The sequence below is a fragment of the Neopelma chrysocephalum genome, unplaced genomic scaffold (assembly GCF_003984885.1).
Source record: "Neopelma chrysocephalum unplaced genomic scaffold, ASM398488v2 Primary Assembly neopelma1_75, whole genome shotgun sequence".
Taxonomy (NCBI): domain Eukaryota; kingdom Metazoa; phylum Chordata; class Aves; order Passeriformes; family Pipridae; genus Neopelma; species Neopelma chrysocephalum.
In genome coordinates, this window is record NW_020897736.1 from 171,778 (window position 1) to 188,637 (window position 16,860).

The window sequence follows — 16,860 nt, forward strand, 5'->3', positions numbered from 1 at the left end:
TTGCTTCTTCCACACAGTCAGAAACATAGCACTGTTCTGTACTGTACCGTAGATGGGCCTCTGATTCATCCACTTGTCCCCCCTGCTTTTCTGAACAGTTAATTTGTATGTAAGCTGTGGTTTAATGGATGAAGTATCCTACAGTATTTAAAATTAGTGTTTGTCAGGTCAGTACTGCAGTGTCTGCCACTGTGGTCCTGCACAACAACTTGAGTTTTAAATAATTGTGGCTTAAAGTTCAAGTTTCCTCTTCAGGGACATTCTTGCATAGTATGGTTACAACAACTGCTGCTGAAATCCCAGGATGTGGATCCTGTTTCTGAATTCTGACAGAGGCAGTATTAGAAATTTGCACTGCATTTCTACAGTTAGTGTTCTTTTAATTTTTGCTGCAATTTTGGATTCAGGATCAGAGTGAGTGCTGAATTACAGGAATTCAAGATAAACTGGTTTTCTATTTAAAATGTCCTCTACGTCAACCTACTGGTAGCATGTTTAATTCAGTATGTTTTTGCAAAAAAAAAAACCCAACAAACTCTTAGAATAAAATCTGGATGTAATGCAGCTCCTGTGTGGAAAAGTAGCAAAATACAAGAAGTCTGGGGGAAAACCAGAAGAGGATGCAGAGCTGATGTGTAAAGGAAGGGGTGACCCTGCAACTACCCTGCTAAAAATCCTGCCTTGATTCAGTTTGCCACTTACTGTTGGAAAGGTGGCAGACTGGAAGATACTTGGTGCATAACAATCCTTATAAAGAATTTTTGACAGGAGGTTAATAGGAGTTAGTGCAGGTGTAGGAATTGCAAGCACTTGCACACCTGAAAGCTTCTCTTACTTTTCTTTGCATTGTTTATTGTACAGCTGCACATAGTGAAATGTGTTGCTTCCACTTACAAACCGTGTTCTGCCAAATAACTGTCATGTATACAGGGAAGAAAGGAAAGGGGAAACTAAGGGGGAAAATAAGTTGAGTTTGTAGAGCAAAATGTTTGGTTGTTGATTAATTTGCAGTAGATAGAAATCTTTTTGATGGTGCATTTATAGTTAGAATAAATATTAATAGGTCACCTGGAGAAGGGATCAATCATGAAGTATGGGAAAGTAGATTAAATGGGTTAGTTATCTCTCCCTTTTTGCAGGCTATGTGATTCTATTAAAGAAATTAGTTAACTTGGCAAGAGAAGTTCAGTTTGTGTTTCACTTGTTCCCCAGTGCAGGCTCAAACTCTTCCCTTCAGAAAGTGTGCCTGTAATGGGTAGTTTTTAAAGCAAGAGGAAGAGGGACTCAGTGTCAGGAGTCTCTGAATATCTGGTGTTTCTGAGATGTTCTGAGATACTTGACCTGTCTCCTGTAGCTACCTGGAATTTCTTGGCTGTATCGTAGGGCTGTGTTGGAATTTGTTTCTGGCTACAAAGTAACTTGGAAATCCCAGGAGCAAAGGAAGGGAAGTGGCCTGTGAGTCCTGTGGAAGGGCTTTGCCTGGCAGAGCTTTGGGATTGGCCACGGTGCTGCCAGGATCTCCTCAGGCAATCTGTTCCCCTGCTTTGTTTGCCTTTCTGCTGAAGTAGTTTTCCTTACTGACTAATTTAGGTCACCTTTGGTAAACTTTAAGTCCACTGTTGTGTGTTGACCACAGACAAGAACAGTTTGCTGCAAAGAGAAAAGGAACAGCTCTTTGTATTTATTTATGTTAACTGTTTGGAAGACTCATTATTGTCCTCTCTGTTTTCCATTCCTAAATCCGAGCAGCTTCAATTCATTCAGATTTCATAGTAGATTCACTGTGTAGATTATACCATTAATCACGTCATGTCCTCTAAAGATTCATCTGTAGCCCACATCTTAAAGTAAGAAAACAGGGACCTTCATTAAAAATAAAAGTGCATAACCTGATTTGCTACCAAAAATTCCCATCTCAGAATTTCGTCATCTTATAGCTAAGTAGTACTGATGAGTTTGTACATCAGTACAAGACATTATAATATTACTTTTTTTATTAGTTTTATTGTTATGTTCTTACATAATTAGCTAGATTAAACCTTTTTGTACTGTGTCGAGACCTCTTTTACTGTGAAGATTAAGGGGTGTGAAATTACTTTAGATTGCCTTCAGTCATATAAAGTATCATTTTATCTGAACCAATTCTTGCTGCAGTGAAGTTTGGCAGCCAGAAAGTTCTCTCTGCAACAAGTTGACACTTATCACTGTTATATCACTTTCTGTTTCTGTATAATGATATATTTCTTATGTTAGTGGTAACTTGAGTTGTTTACAGACTAATGGTTTTTAGTTGTTCCCTGCATGAGTGTCTTTGGCATTTTAAAAAAACAGGTACTGAACCATTATAGAAATGATTAAGAAGTAGTCTAAACAAGTGAAACATAATTTGTTTGATTACAAAGGACTGCTGGTTTTATAATAAGTAAATTTTGCTTCCGAGTGGGTTCAGACCAGATAGTGTTCCTGTGTGTATCTGAGGGAGAACCACGTTAATGTGCAGTGTAAGTATGAGCAGTGAATATTTACTGTAAAAAATCGCAAACTGAAGAATAGCTTGTTTAGTTGGTCAGATTGTAAGCCAGTGGTGTTCTGTTACTGGATATAAGAGCAAATGTAGCAGCCAGAAATCAAGACCTTGTTGCATGTTATTCATAATTTTGACATTGTGCAGTATTAGGTTGTACAGGCTATTGGATTATAAAGGTTGATGCCAAATGGGGTACCCACAGGAAAAAAAGACGTATTAAATACAGAGACATCTGCTCCTGTTTTCAAATTACATGGGAGAAATGGGTAACATATCACACTAATGCAGATGTTTTTTGTTATTCAGAAGTTATAATTAAATGCAGTTTCTTCTGTGGTTGGTGATGAAAGTGTGAGAGCAGCCTCAGAGCAGGGCAGTGTTTCAGATTATGCAGACCACAAGTGCCTGTTACACATCAGCACCACAAACCCTGGGCTGGCTTGGCTTGTTGTATTGTAACACTCAAGCCAACCCGTGTTTGCAAACCACATTCCCCCCCAGCCTGCCGTGTTCCCAGCCCTGGGATGAGGAATGGGAGCTCCCTGCCATAGGTGGGGTGAGGAATGGGAGCTCCCTGCCATAGGTGGGGTGAGGAATGGGAGCTCCCTGCCATAGGTGGGGTGCAGCTCAGCTACCAACCGCACGTGGAATCCGTGACTGGAGGCAAAGTGTGTAGATGTTAATCTTTTGCTATTATACAATTATTGCTGCAAGTTACATGCTTAGGTTCTGGTCCTTTGAAGGGGGCAGAAGTGGCATACAGGCAGACAAAGCTCATTTTGAGGTAGCTACACACTGGAATAGCCCTGGAGAGGTATGGCAAGCATTTGTTTGTGGACAGTGCATTTTTTTTGTCTCCCAAATGAATTGATGTGTGTGCGTGCTTGTTGGTACAAAGGTTGTTCAGAATATAAATAAACTATTTAAAGGATGCTCAAAAGGATGTTCTGCATATTAATAATTGTGAGAAACAGACATTGGAAACCTGCTTTGAAAACTTGTGATTCAGCCAGTTGGTCAAGGGAAACAAATGAAAATACATCTAATTTCTGTGTGACAAAGTTGAGTTCTTTGCCCAGTGCAAACTCTGAGAAATCCTGACTATATCTAGCTCTGAGAACGGGTAAACTTTGGGACACAAATCCACAGGGAGATGGAGATGGGTAGTTGTACCTTCTTAGCTGCGCTGATACTTTTCCAACCACAAGGTCAGGATGTTGAAATATTTGGCCACAGCTTGAAGGGTTAACTTTCCTCGAGGTAACAGACCCTGTCCTTCCTAATCCTCCCCAGCTTCCTTCAAAAGAGGACCCCTCTCTTTGAGGTTCATTCTTTCACTTTCCTTGTGCTTCTGAATGGACTAAGTGGCACTGAACACCAGAGACCAACAATTTGTCCTATCTTTTATTGAGTTTGATGGGAGTTTCTGTGAATGTAGGATTTGGTGGGTCATCTTGAATAGCTCTTTCTCTTGAAGTGATAATATGGAGACCGGGGGAAAAGTGGTAATGTCAGAGTTAACTAGAGGAGCATTTTTGGTTGGTTGGAAATCAGCCTGTCCTCTTACATTATTGCTTTCATAAAAAGTTCCACATTAGATGGGAGTTCCTGAAATAGTCTTGCAACCACTAGCAATCTCCATTGTTGGAGGCATCACAGTGGGAGAGAGCAGCCACTGTCTGTTGACCCTATTTCATCACCAAAACCAACCTTATTTCCTGCTTTTGCTATTATGACAATAGTTTTCAGTCTCCACATTTCTAAGCTTTGCATCACTCAATGCTTTCCATTGCTGAGAACTAAAGAAAAACTATTTCTATCCAGATAGTCCAAAAAAAAAGACCTGCCCAAACTTTTTGTCTGAATGGTTGATGGCTGTAGGAAACCTTCTCCTATACTGGCAGGACAGGCCGTCCTCTGGCAGGCTGGGAATGGGAAAAGTTACTTCCTATGTCATTCCACTGCACTTAGGACTGCAGAGTGAACGGCTAGACAAGGGTATTAGTGCTCTCCTCGTGTTACAGCGTGAATTCTAATTCCTAAGTCCATGTGTTGTGTCTGCAGGTTCCCCAGAGGATAGAAGAGCAAGGAGATGCGTCTGAGGACAGCGGTGCGGGAATCCCAGGCATGTGGGGCAACTGGGGCCCCTGGTCTGCCTGCTCCCGGAGCTGCAGTGGAGGTGTGATGGAGCAGACGCGGCCCTGCCTCCCCGCCTATTACCGGGATCGGGATCGGGGGTACCGGCGCCCGGGGCGGCAGTTCCCGGCCTCGGACAGGACTCACCACAGCTCCCACCACGAGGACTCGCTCTCTGCCTATCCCGGCCACGTCATTTCTGCCATCCGCACATCCGTGCCGCTCCACAGGAACGAGGAGCAGCTTTGGGCTGGGCTTCGTGCCCCTGCCCCTGCCGGGGGCCGGAACAGCAGCCACGGGGGCAGGGGGACCCCGAGGGGCAGCCGGCACTCCCAGAACCAGCAGCATTCCCAGAACCAGCGGCACAGCGCCCAGGCGGAAAAGAGGTGCGTCTGTGCACACATGGCATTCCCAGTGGGAATGATGTTTTTTCAGAATGGCATGGCAGATTAGAGTTGATATTTTTTAATAGTTACGGTAAAGTTATTAAAGATTGAGACTGATTTTTGCAGCATTTACCATCTTCTGTGGAAGGCTGTCCTCCCTCGTGACTATATGATGAGAAATATATATGACTGTAGATATGATAATACCCAAGGACACATGTAATTCTTCTATAATTGTAGTAAGCAGATTATCTCATTCCCCTTTATCTTATTCCCCCTTTGTGTTATGATTTTTTGAGAGATTTTTCCTTTTTCTGCCACACTCTCATTTGACATTTCCATCTTCACCATAATAATAAAAATCAGAGCAAATAATAGCTCTATAATTGTATTCTTAACTTCCACAGCCAGTCTGATTTTAATTGGTTGAAAAAAAGATTAACCTTTTTTTCATAAAGGATGACCAACTGTCTGTCCACTTTTTTCCTACTCAGAACTCTAGGTTTGTTTTGTATTTTCCAAAGAATTTCTATTTATTACCTTTTTATTTTCTTTTCTTTTACTTTTTTTCTTTCACTTTTTTTCTTTCTACCACCTCTTTTAGCAAAATTTCCTGTTTGAAGAAACAAACAAAATTATTTAATACACGGAATATTTTAAACACTGTATAGGTTTATATTAATTTTGTAATAACAGTTGCTCAGTCTTTAAGGCTGAGTGGAACTGTGCTGTTGCAAGTAATTCCAATGAATTCTCCCATTTCTGAGGAAACGCTTTTTTATCTTCTTAGATACCAATCTATCAGAGCTTTTTAATGTACGTATGAAAGGAAAATAGATGTGTTTCCAGTTTGGAAGCTGAGCAGAACAGCCATGGAGATCCCCTGGGATGGAGTGCTCCTGAAATGTCTCTATTCTGTCTGTCTTTCCTCTGAATGTGTATTCCAGCAGTTCTCTGGTTCTTTCCCTCTCAGCTCTCTTCTGGGCGATGCAAGAAGAGAAGTTTTTTTGGGGTAGTTAACAAAAAATCCCACCCAAACCAAACAAAAAGCACCGAAAAGCCATAACCGAAGAAACTTTCCTTCATATCATCTATTTCTTTAAGATTCCTAGTGATGCAGTCAGCTGTAATTACCTCTTTAAAGCCATATTGCTGCCCCAAACAACATAAAAAAGAGTGTTACCTTGAGGCAGTATTCCAGCCTGACTGCAGTAAGACAGTAGAACTCTGTTGCTGCTGATAGAGACATTCTCAGCCCCTGCAAGAACCTCTCTCCATCTAAAAGAATAGTTGAAAGTAGAATTAACCTGTTAGCCTCTTGTTTGCCTCAGCGAAGCATAACTTTCAAGCAGCAGAACCAGCTGTTCAGATGCTGATCTTCCCAGGTGTTGCTCATTTCCTTTGTCACTGCTTTGTCTATCAAACCCGTGCAAATGATGCCCTGGGCCTGTTGATATAAATCCAGCGTGGCACTGATGATCTTAGGGAAATGCAGGGACTGCCAGAGACAGGCACAAGGAGTGTTAACATGACTGCATTGAGGCAAAAGTCATATTTTCTTTCTTGTGTTTTCCTACTTCATAATTTCCTATAAAGCACCTCTGTTCCGGGCTGTGCAGCGTGACAGCCCCAGGTTGTGGATCATAGCTGGGTCACTGCTAATCCTAGAGCCTGGCCTTGCACCGTGAGCACAAAGGCATCTGGAGCCTGTTTGCTCCAGCCCTTGGCACCCTCTGTGTCCAAGGGAATCCCAGCTGGCCTGGCCCCTGCAGCAGCTCTGCTGCCAGGCTGCTGGCACAGCTGGGCTCCCATCCCCACAGGCTGGCCCTTGCTGCTGGGGTGGCCTCTGCAGGCCAGCAGAGACTGGGATGGTTTGGAACAATCCCTGCAGGATTGGCTGCAATGTGAGAGGGTGATGAGCAGAAAATGATACTGACTGTGTGCAGAAGTGAAGCTGTGTTATTTCCTAATAGATGCCTTGCCTGTGAAATATTAAAATGATTGTAATATCTGTTGTGTCTCCACTTTCTTATATGATGGAGGCCTTTGCTTCTGAAAATTCTTGTGCTTTCCTAAGCACAGTGCAAGCTTCTGTACCACAGTTGATTTTCCACCCCCTCCACACACACTGCCCCTTGGCAAAAGACTGTGGACTCAAGGTCAGTGTTTTAATCTTACTTGCATAATAAGTTGTTTCCATCTTGTGTTAGCAGGTCCCTGGTGGCTTTAAAGCCTGTCTTATTGCATAACTTTCAGATTTTTTGGTGGTGACTGTAAAAACAGAATGAGAACAAAAAATGTTAGTAGGAAATGGAATTATTAGAATGACAAACCTAATAGTTTTCCTTAATTTGCAAAATCCATAGTAAAAACTTTCTTTACAAAGGAGATTAGTGTTCCTATCAAATAGATGGAAAATGGATTTCAAAATGTAAGTTACTCTAGACATGATTTTTATACTGTAGAACAGTGTTCAGTGTTCACTAAATGGATGATCCTGGAAATTCATGTCAGGCTATTAAAAAAATAACACCTCCGTTCTCACAAATTGTACAGTCAGTGGAAACTTTTTGGGGTATTTCTATTTACTGTGCTGGACTTTATAGAAAAGCTGTAATTTTAGCAGACTTCTATAAAGCAATAAAAGAGGAATGGACATTTGTGACTGAGATTAAGCTCACGTTGATAACATGGTAGAATGAAACTGGATGGATTCCAAGGCAAATAGGTTTGACAGCAACAACAATCCTCTCCAGCAGCCCAATATGTTTGTATCACTGAGCAGCAAGTGGAAAAGTTCTCTGCCTGCTTTCAGGCAGCTGACAAAGAACTGCTCAACTTTTTTTAATCAAAATTCAGAATATGATTTAGATATCATAAAATTTGATACACCTTGTCTTTGAAGAGGATATTCACATTTTCAGCTTTTGAAAGTTAGTTCAGTTAGGCATTAGGGAACCAGGGCTGCACTTGAAGCTCAGGGAGAGAGAGATTTGAGGTAGCTACAATTTGAAGCCCAGTTTAAAAAGTTTCAGTGCATCAGAAAAGATGGTCAGTCACTGCAAGGATTATGGAAACTCTAAAAGCTGATGGTTGTCTGTGATGTCTGGCAAAGACAGGGAGCATTTCCCAGCCTTGAAGAGTTGAGTTCCTATTAGCACAGCCTTTTTTTTTTCTGTTTTGCACCTGGCTAAAATGCATGGGGCGTACCATACAATAGGAGCAAACAGGAATGAGGAGATAGTGAAAAATATCACAGCATTTAGACAAAAAAAATCGAAGCATTTAGATATCTTTATAGAGAGGCACACATGGAAAAGTAATAAGGGCATGCAAAAGGATAACATGCTTAAAGAGAGAAAACACATCTTGAAAGGAAATATCATCGATGGACTAGGTTTTAATACTTCTTATTGTCTGTTTTGGGGATGGAGAAGACAGAACCACAATTGCATATAAATTGTAGGATGCTTACAGCTGCCACCTTCTCTCTCTCTGTTGAGAAGCAAATGGCTTTCGTGGTGGAGTGGCAAAACTTCTGAGTCCACATCTGTAAGCATGATGTGCACCTTGTATCTGGTTCTTGGCAGCAGAAAGAAAAAAAATAGAGTTATCACCATAATAATAAAATAACGAAAGCATTCTTGCATGAACAGTGCAATTTTAAAGAAATATATTAACAAGGAAAATGCTTCCCTAAAGCTTTTATTTTTGTATTTGGAAAAGGAATGAGAGGAAAGATTTGCACTGAGGAAATAATCCAAAAATCATCGACTTCTCACATGGCTGTAGCTCTGTGGTCTTTATTGTGCTGCCAGCAGCTGACGTGCAAGTCTGCTGTGCTGCTGTGTACCCTGGATAGGGTCAGTCTGCTTTTCTAGGCCCGTGAGCAATGGAAAGGAAGAGTCTATCTTTTAATGTCAAACCAGAATTTCCTTTCTGAAAGTATTTCTTTTGCCCCCTCTCACAGATGGCTTTGACCAGGCAAATGTAGGTCACTCAGCTGGCAGGTCTACAATTAACCTTTAAAGGGACAATTCAATTGTTTTTCCTTAAGCCATTTAAGCATCATTAGCTGTGTTGTGATGCAATTTCTGTGACCTGTTCTAGTCAGCTCCAGTTCCAAGAGGTGGACAAATGTGTGATTGCTGCACCTTCAGGTTCAAGAAGGTATTATTTTCTCAAGTTGTGAGGCTTTATATTTGTTGGCATGAGTGTTTGCTTTTCTTAGTATCTGGAGTGAAACCCAGCTCAAGTACTTAGCCATCCCTCCTTTCATTATGTCTCTCATAGAATGAAAATGTCGTGCATTTAACCCCAAACCCAGCATGGTTATAAAAGCTTATTGGAGGTTGATGTGTGTACAGAAGGAAGATAGAGAGAGAAGGATGGCGTCCCTTTCTGAGGATAAATTTTCCAGAAGAAATCTAAGAGCTGTGGTGGTAATCAAATAATTCATTTTGGTAGCACTTGGGGAATTTAAAGCCATGTGAGAAAGATGTTTGTTTTCCTTCTGAATAAAATTCCAAACAGATTCTAACAGCAATAATGATCACATGAGGTATTTCCTCCCAAAATGAGTAGCTGGGGTGGTTGTGGCCTCAGGCTGACTTCATGCTGTCACACTTCTCATCTGGGTATTAATCCCTCCAGGTCTCACTTCTTATTACTGAATTAATATCAATTTTTATTATGCTACTGTGAGTGTGCTTTGAATAGTATTACCAAAAATAAGACCCTAACATGGTGCTATAATTGCAAGCCACCCCAGAAGCTTTCTTAGTTTTACTGCTGAACAGTTCAACCCTTCCTGAGCTGGGCTGACTGAAGGAGGGGAAGTGAGAACACCGCTGGTGTTCAGTCAGATGGAGATAGTGCATTTTACCAGGGAATTATTGCCCAGTCAGTGAGGGGTTGAGACACAGCAAAGCTCCCATCACATTGGTAATGCATCTCAGCAGAACTATGAGGTTCTTTGCATTGAATTTCTGTTGGTTTACCTGCCAACTGCATGGTTACATGATTCATTCAAGTCTTAAAGATGAAGCTAAGAGGATCAGAGGTATTATTGAACTCTCAGAAAAAGAGGACTGTAGTATTTGGGTTCAAATTTTGGAATCTCTCTCAGAGCTGAGTGACATAAATGAGGTTATATAGCACTTGCTGGGAGATCAGCAAAACCAAATATAGTAAGTTATTGTACTGGGCATATTGCAACTGTGCTAAACTGGGGCATTAGTGGTGGTCTCTGAGGATGGAAAATTTCATTTATGGTAGTCTACATCCCATTAATTAAACCTGTTCCAAAGAGGCAGTTTTCTTAGTGAGCTTATTCATTAATTCTACTTTCTCATAAAAATGAAAATATTTTTTGCCCCTAATATGATGTAGAAACGAGAATGTTTGTGATATAGTGTGGTATGATCCATTTTCCTACAGAAGAAGCACTTTTTAGGTATGGTTACTTACTCTGTGAATTCTAACAGTTGAAATTTTTGGGACAACTATGCTCACAATAATTTTAATACTCCTATGCATATGTGACATGGGAAGCAGTGCATATCCACAAATCCTGGTGTGGTTACTGAAGTTACCATAGACATAAACCAAACTAGTTAGTTCCTTTCTTTTGGTTAATGCTAATGAAAATCAGTCAGATGAAGTGAATGCCTACCCTGAATTAAGTGCCCTGCAAGGTGCTGACGAAGCTGAACAAGGTGCTGTGGTGTGGCAGAAGAAGTTTGTGGTGCTGGCCCTGCTTCCCAGTGTGATGCACCCTCGAAGGGCTGGTTCAGCTCTTGTGACCAGACACTGGACAGGGATATCAGAGAGGTCTGCTCACTGCTTTAGGGCCGGTTTTCTAGGTCAGTGAGCAGACAGCCATGCATGACCATAATATAAAACAGAGTCAGAGAGCTCCCCTCCTTCATTCATGTTTAAGTGATTTTCTCCAGGTTGATTTGGAGCCGGTGAAAAGTGAGTCCGTGGAATGCAGAGCTGCACAGGGCTCGGGGCAGTGCTGGGAGGGGACACACGGTGGCTTTTGGTGGGAAGGAACCTGACAGTTGAGAGCTCTCCCTCTTGAGTAGATGGAAATATATCCAGATCCAGAAATATATCCAGATCCAGAAATATATCCAGATCCAGTAAATCATTCAGTTTTGTTAAAAAGGATTCTCGTCAAAGAATCTGGTAAAATACTGTGAAGATGTAAACTCAGTAACAGTTATGAATAGGGTAACACAGTTTATTTTGTGACTTACACATAAGAAAAAGGGGAAAAAAATTCATGCTGGACAGTCTTTTTAAAGTAAACCTTGTTAACTTTGTGCCTAGATATATATAAAACATGAAAGAGAATTAAAAGCAGTAGGAGGACTGGAAAGTAAATGATTGACTAGGACAGTTGTAGGCCAGTTACAGTTCTGAATTATGGAGGAAATGCCAGGGGTTAAAAATATGTATCTGAAATTATTTTAAGGATACTATTTAGGACTAATAAGAAAAAATAAAGTACATGAAAAAATAAATGCCCATAATTATTCTGTTAACAGAAACTTATGCCAGTAGGACCAGGTTTTTTTTCCATTTGAAGTTTTGTGTCTGGAAGGACTTCTACATCTCTCCTTATTTTTCTTCTTTATTACATTTTAAATATTGGAGTGATATTTCAATAGCTGCGTTGCTAACAGGAAGAGCTAATAAGTCATTTTCGGTTCTTCAGAAACAAAATCAAGGCAACTTAAATACTTGAACTGTTTGTAAATGGGTAGTGTCATTTAAAACCTGTCAATTAATTACAGTCATGTAATGCTGCTTAAAAGATATTTTGCTATGACCTAAAATATTAAGTTAAATCGGGAATACTTATCCCCAGAAATAGATTTAATGAAGTTAAAATATGTGTAATTGATTTAGTTATAGAGGATTTTGCCTGCTAACAAGCAGTCCTGTTAAAACCATGATGAGCAGTAGGGCTTAAATTTAAGCTGAAGAGCTTTGATAGGGATCTAAGGGAACTGAGCTCCTTTAGAACTAATTTTCTACTTGAAATCAAAGAACTGCAGTTTTGGAGCATTTTTTGGAATAGAAATGAATAACTGCAATGCAAAAGCACAGATCAGTGTAATTTAAAATACATTTTGCAGTTAAAATAATGTGGAATATTGGGAAATAAAGCTATAAATCATATTTGTAACCTCTCTTCTGCCTTTTCTTCCACTTTTATCTTGCACATAAAGCCTCTGTTTCTGCTGATCACTGTTAAGGTCAGCGTGAGTAGGTGCTGGTGGTGGATTGATTGCTGTGATGATGGGACAAAAACACAGCCAGCAACACTTTAGGGAACAGGTTATGGGGCAGCTGCTTAATTCCAGTGAGAAGGATAGGCAAGAACCTGGAGAATGTTTGTTTGGGTCCTGGGCACGCAGAGCCAGGTCAGCCTGTGGATGACTGAGGAGATGAGTTTCCTCGGCTTATTAAAGGACTTACTTGTTAATTCCAGGACAGGATTCCTGGTAAAGGAACCTTTGAAAAAAGCTTCAAACTCGACCAAACTCTCAACAAGATCAAGAGAAAAGTCTAAATGTTGGTTTCACGTCTGTCTGATGATCTGTGGGGAGATTCTGTTGTCTTTTGTTAGTGTGGTTGTTGTGACTGGGCAAACAGGGAAGGAAACCATCTTCCTCTGCTTGTGAAATTATTTCTGCCAATAGACAATTTTGAAAAGAATATCTACAATTCTTTTGCAGTTTTTTCTTCTCATCCCTGGTGAAACTGTTACCTTCCCAGAACATTATGTTACTCCTGGAGAAACGGGGAAAGATTGTGCATTGAAAATGTGGGAAATTGGCAGTTTCTTCAGGTTCATTCTAAGGAAACTTTCCAATAGTACAAGTCTTCCTTGGTGTCATAAGTGAGTGTTTTTGCTAATGTTCACCCTTGCAGTTTTTCATCTACAAGGGAAGTACTTTGATACTACGAGATAAGATGAATGAAATGCTGCAAAGCTCGTGAAAATACATTCTTTATTCTGTCAGACATCAGAAGAAAAAGCAAATGAGTTATGCTTCATCTGGAAGTGAGCCAGGGAACCTCTGTTTAGAGAACAGAGGGAGAAATCGTAAGGAGAGAGGAAGTGATGGAAAAAGGGAAAAAATGAAAAAAACTATGTTGGAGAGAGGCTTTGTAAAGAGCACTTAAGAGAAGAGGTGGAGGCCCAGGAAATTTGTAATCTTACCTGTGTATTTTAAAGACACTGGATATCCTTGGTTCAAAGAGGGTTTCTATTCAATATAAATAACCAGCTCCGAAAGTGCTTCATTCTTGAAGACCACTTGAGGTTCAAAGCATTGTTCTTAGCATGGAGTCCATGAGACAGTGGCAATGCATTTATTTGCTAAGGCACACGTTTGCTGATGGCTAAAATTAGGAAAGGTACTACAGCACAGTTCCTTTTTGACACTGCAAATGTGCTAAGAAGGGCCAGTTCTCACTACTTGCAGCTGACATACTCTCAGCATGAGAGAAGTTAAAAATTAGAACACCAAGAATACTAGCTAATAATAATAATAACGATAATAATTTTGAAATGCTTGCTATAACCCTTACATTAATAGCACAAAACCTCATTTTCATACCTGTCTGGGCAAATGTATTTTTGAATTAAAGAATATATTTAGGTTGGCTTAAGTTGAAAGGGGCCCATCATTTTTGTTATCAAAGTGCTAAACAGATTTGTCTGAGCAGTCAGGGAGGTGCAGGTGTTTGTGAGAATTATACCCAAAGAAAGGACATTGCCAGGTCTGTGTTAAACAGCTGTTATGCCTCTGCTTGAGATGAACACAAGAGATCAGAGGTGTCTGCTGGCTGTGGTCTGACATGAAACACTGAATGCTTTTCTACATATATTTTTCTGTTAGGCAGTAATTTGCCTTTAGATGGTAATTCTATTCTTCGTGACATTTTTTTCCCCCTTTTCATCCTAACTGACTGCAAATATTATTGAATAGTTCTTTTCTTATTCTCTCTTGTTCTTCTTCAGTCCAGTGAAAAACTGAAAAACTTTTTATTATTGTGTTTATTTGATATACTGCACAGTTTAGCCAGAGAGACTAACAGCTGATGGAGCTGGTGAGACTTAGTTATCTTTGCTTTCTGATACTTCTTCCTTTCTGTTGTTTCTAATTCTTGAAGGGATATTTAGGACCTTCCCCCATGCAAAGTATTGTAGACAATCATTGTTTGATATCTTTTTATCAGAAGCAATGAAATAAAAGGCTTTTTCTACCTTAAATAGTTTTATTTACATGAATGGATCAGCAGTAGTGAAAATCTGACTGACATAAAGATTTGCAGCCAAAAGCCCTCATGTAAAATTAACTGGCCTGGCATAAGTGAAACCTGGGAGCATGTTGTTTCTTTTCCTGAGCTGATTTGGCTGAACTAGGAGGAGGAACTTCTGTTTAAGTGAAACAGATGCAGGATATGAACATAACTGTCCCCAGTCCTAGATTGTCTCCGCACATCTAAGGACCGTGGGGGCTCTGAGAAGGCAGCACACCTGACAAACCTATTAAATCTCTGACTATCAACATGAATTTACAGGCAATGGAAAATTAGCATGGCTGTTTTGCTAATGCAGTCATGTTTAGTTCAGCTGGAAAGGGGAGTGCTTTTGGAAAGATTAATGTGGAAGGTAATTGGTAACTTCCTGAAGGGCTCCAGCATGTGCAGAACGCGCTGGATTTACGCAAGGGAGGAACACGGGGTAGTCCTGCAGAGTAAAGTCCCAGGCTTCTTTTTTCTTTCACCTGTGTTTCAAACAGTTGGTGTTTTCTCCTCTCTGGGAGTTGTTTCTTGTGATTTTTAACTGTTTATTGTCTAGTTAAATGAGAAGTGAAGTGTTACTTTAATTGCTTCAGTTCTGAGTGTGACAGTGCTTGTACCTTAGTGCCAGTGGTTGACTTCTCGTTGGAATTCAACCCTCCAATCATTCTCATGATAGGTGCTCCAATTTTTGGTGCTCAATACCTAAGTAAATCCATCTCTAAATAATATCAGCTCTGCAGGGACTGTGTTTATCAGAAAGAACCTAGGAATTATTTATTATTACTGTTTTCTTACAGGCTGTGTAAAGAGTTTGCATTGACACAGTCATGTCCTTGATCACGTGGTGCAGCATGTTGCAGGTTTTGGAAATGTATTAGAATCCTTTCTAAATGCAGATGTTTTAGGAATTGTGCTGTGGGAGGAATATGGGGCTCAATTTTGGTACCAAACTCTTGTAATTATTTCTGTTGGTGCTGGGGAAACATGGACTTGTGAAGACAGAATCTAACACCACGCTGGAAAAGCTTTGTCAAAGTTGTGTAAAATTTGGAGGCTAAAACTCAGATCTTGCTCAAGTTGAATTTTCAGAGTTTGTCTGAGAGTTGTTGACTGTGATTCAAACAGTCAGCTTCACTCTGCAGCAACACATACTCAACATCTTACTCAAATGCTCTTCTTAACCATTTCTACTTTAAGAAGGATAACTTGGTTTTTAGCATAGCTGGGTATGCAAAGACTAATGCAGTGTAACCTCACTCTAATTTAGGACTGGCTAAGTAGGCACAAGGCCAGAGGTTTTACTTGCTAATGCTTTTATCCTCCTTTACCTGTTGCACTAAATGAAAGTGCATCCCAACTCTGACCTGGCTTATGATAGTGTGCATTTTAAAAACTAAAAAAAAAAGGAGGAGCTTCCAAGCCATGCTGTGGGGAGGAGGGAGTTATGTGGCTTAGAATGAATGTAGGTAATCATAATGAATGACAGGTAAGAATAAGCCCTGCTGGCAACTGAAAATTCCCAACAAGCCAGAAGTGCTTGGCCTATTTCTGTCTTCTACCAGCAGATCAATGCTGAGTGGATTTAGCATAAAGCAAACAGTGTCAGCAAGCTTAGTTTAATTTTGATTAGTAAGCTAATGTAGATTTTGTCTAATTTTCCTTCTCCTTTCCCCTCCATGGTTCTCCTTTCCCTACTGTTTTCTCATTGTGTATAGACCAACATAACATATCTCACTTTCTCCCTCGTTGCTGCATGACATTATAAATTCTGCCTGATAATCCCCAAGAATTATAAAAGTTAATTAACACTAAGCTATTTTTACAAGCCTCTTTATTACAGTGCAACAGACTGCATTCCTAATTTATCAGGATATTGCCAAGTGTGAATGAAAGATGCTTTAAGGCAAAACAGTGTTGAGAATAGTTTCAATCTGGTCAATACTGGTTTAAATGAATGCATGAACACCAATAAAGGTGTTAATAATTCGAGGTTGTCTGTTGCACTTTGTTTTCAAAATTAGCATGTTGAAAGCAATGTGATGTTCCCGACTCTCCAGAAATGGTGCTTCAGTTCCTCATCCGTGGGGACTTCAGAAACATTTCCAGGTTAGAGTTTAGGAAAAGAAGCCAAGATGAGGCAGGAACTAACAGCAAGAATATTGTTACTGCTTTCACTTCTTTGTGCTGTTGCTCTATGTTTGTTGCAGTGACAAACCATTTTACAAGAAAAAAGACTTAATACCTTCAAAATCAAGATTTTCCAATTTTTACACAACAATAAAACTGTTCATTTAAATCAAAATGGGTTTAGTCTAAACTTCTGAAATAATTCTCATTCATAATTTCTCTTTCTTTCCTCCCCTGTTTACTTACAGGAAGCCTTCCTTTCCCCACCTTAATGCCAAAAGCCATTATAGTACTTCTCTCCACTGGAACTCCCAAAGCCCTGCCTCAACAATGACTGTCATGGTCAGAGCAGAT

At 40.2% G+C, this 16,860-nt stretch overlaps 1 protein-coding gene across 3 annotated transcripts in view; it reads left to right on the forward strand.

Annotated features, from left to right (window-relative positions):
• Positions 1–16,860, forward strand: part of THSD4 (thrombospondin type 1 domain containing 4) — a 260,249-nt gene that overhangs the window by 34,269 nt on the left and 209,120 nt on the right. For all 3 annotated transcript variants that reach the window (XR_003534995.1, XM_027688407.1, XM_027688408.1), the window contains exon 4: positions 4,592–5,049. Coding sequence is in view for 2 of the 3 variants with exons in the window: in XM_027688407.1 (XP_027544208.1) it covers positions 4,592–5,049 (458 nt within the window). In the remaining variant the exon portion in view is untranslated. The remainder of the gene's footprint in view (positions 1–4,591; positions 5,050–16,860) is intronic.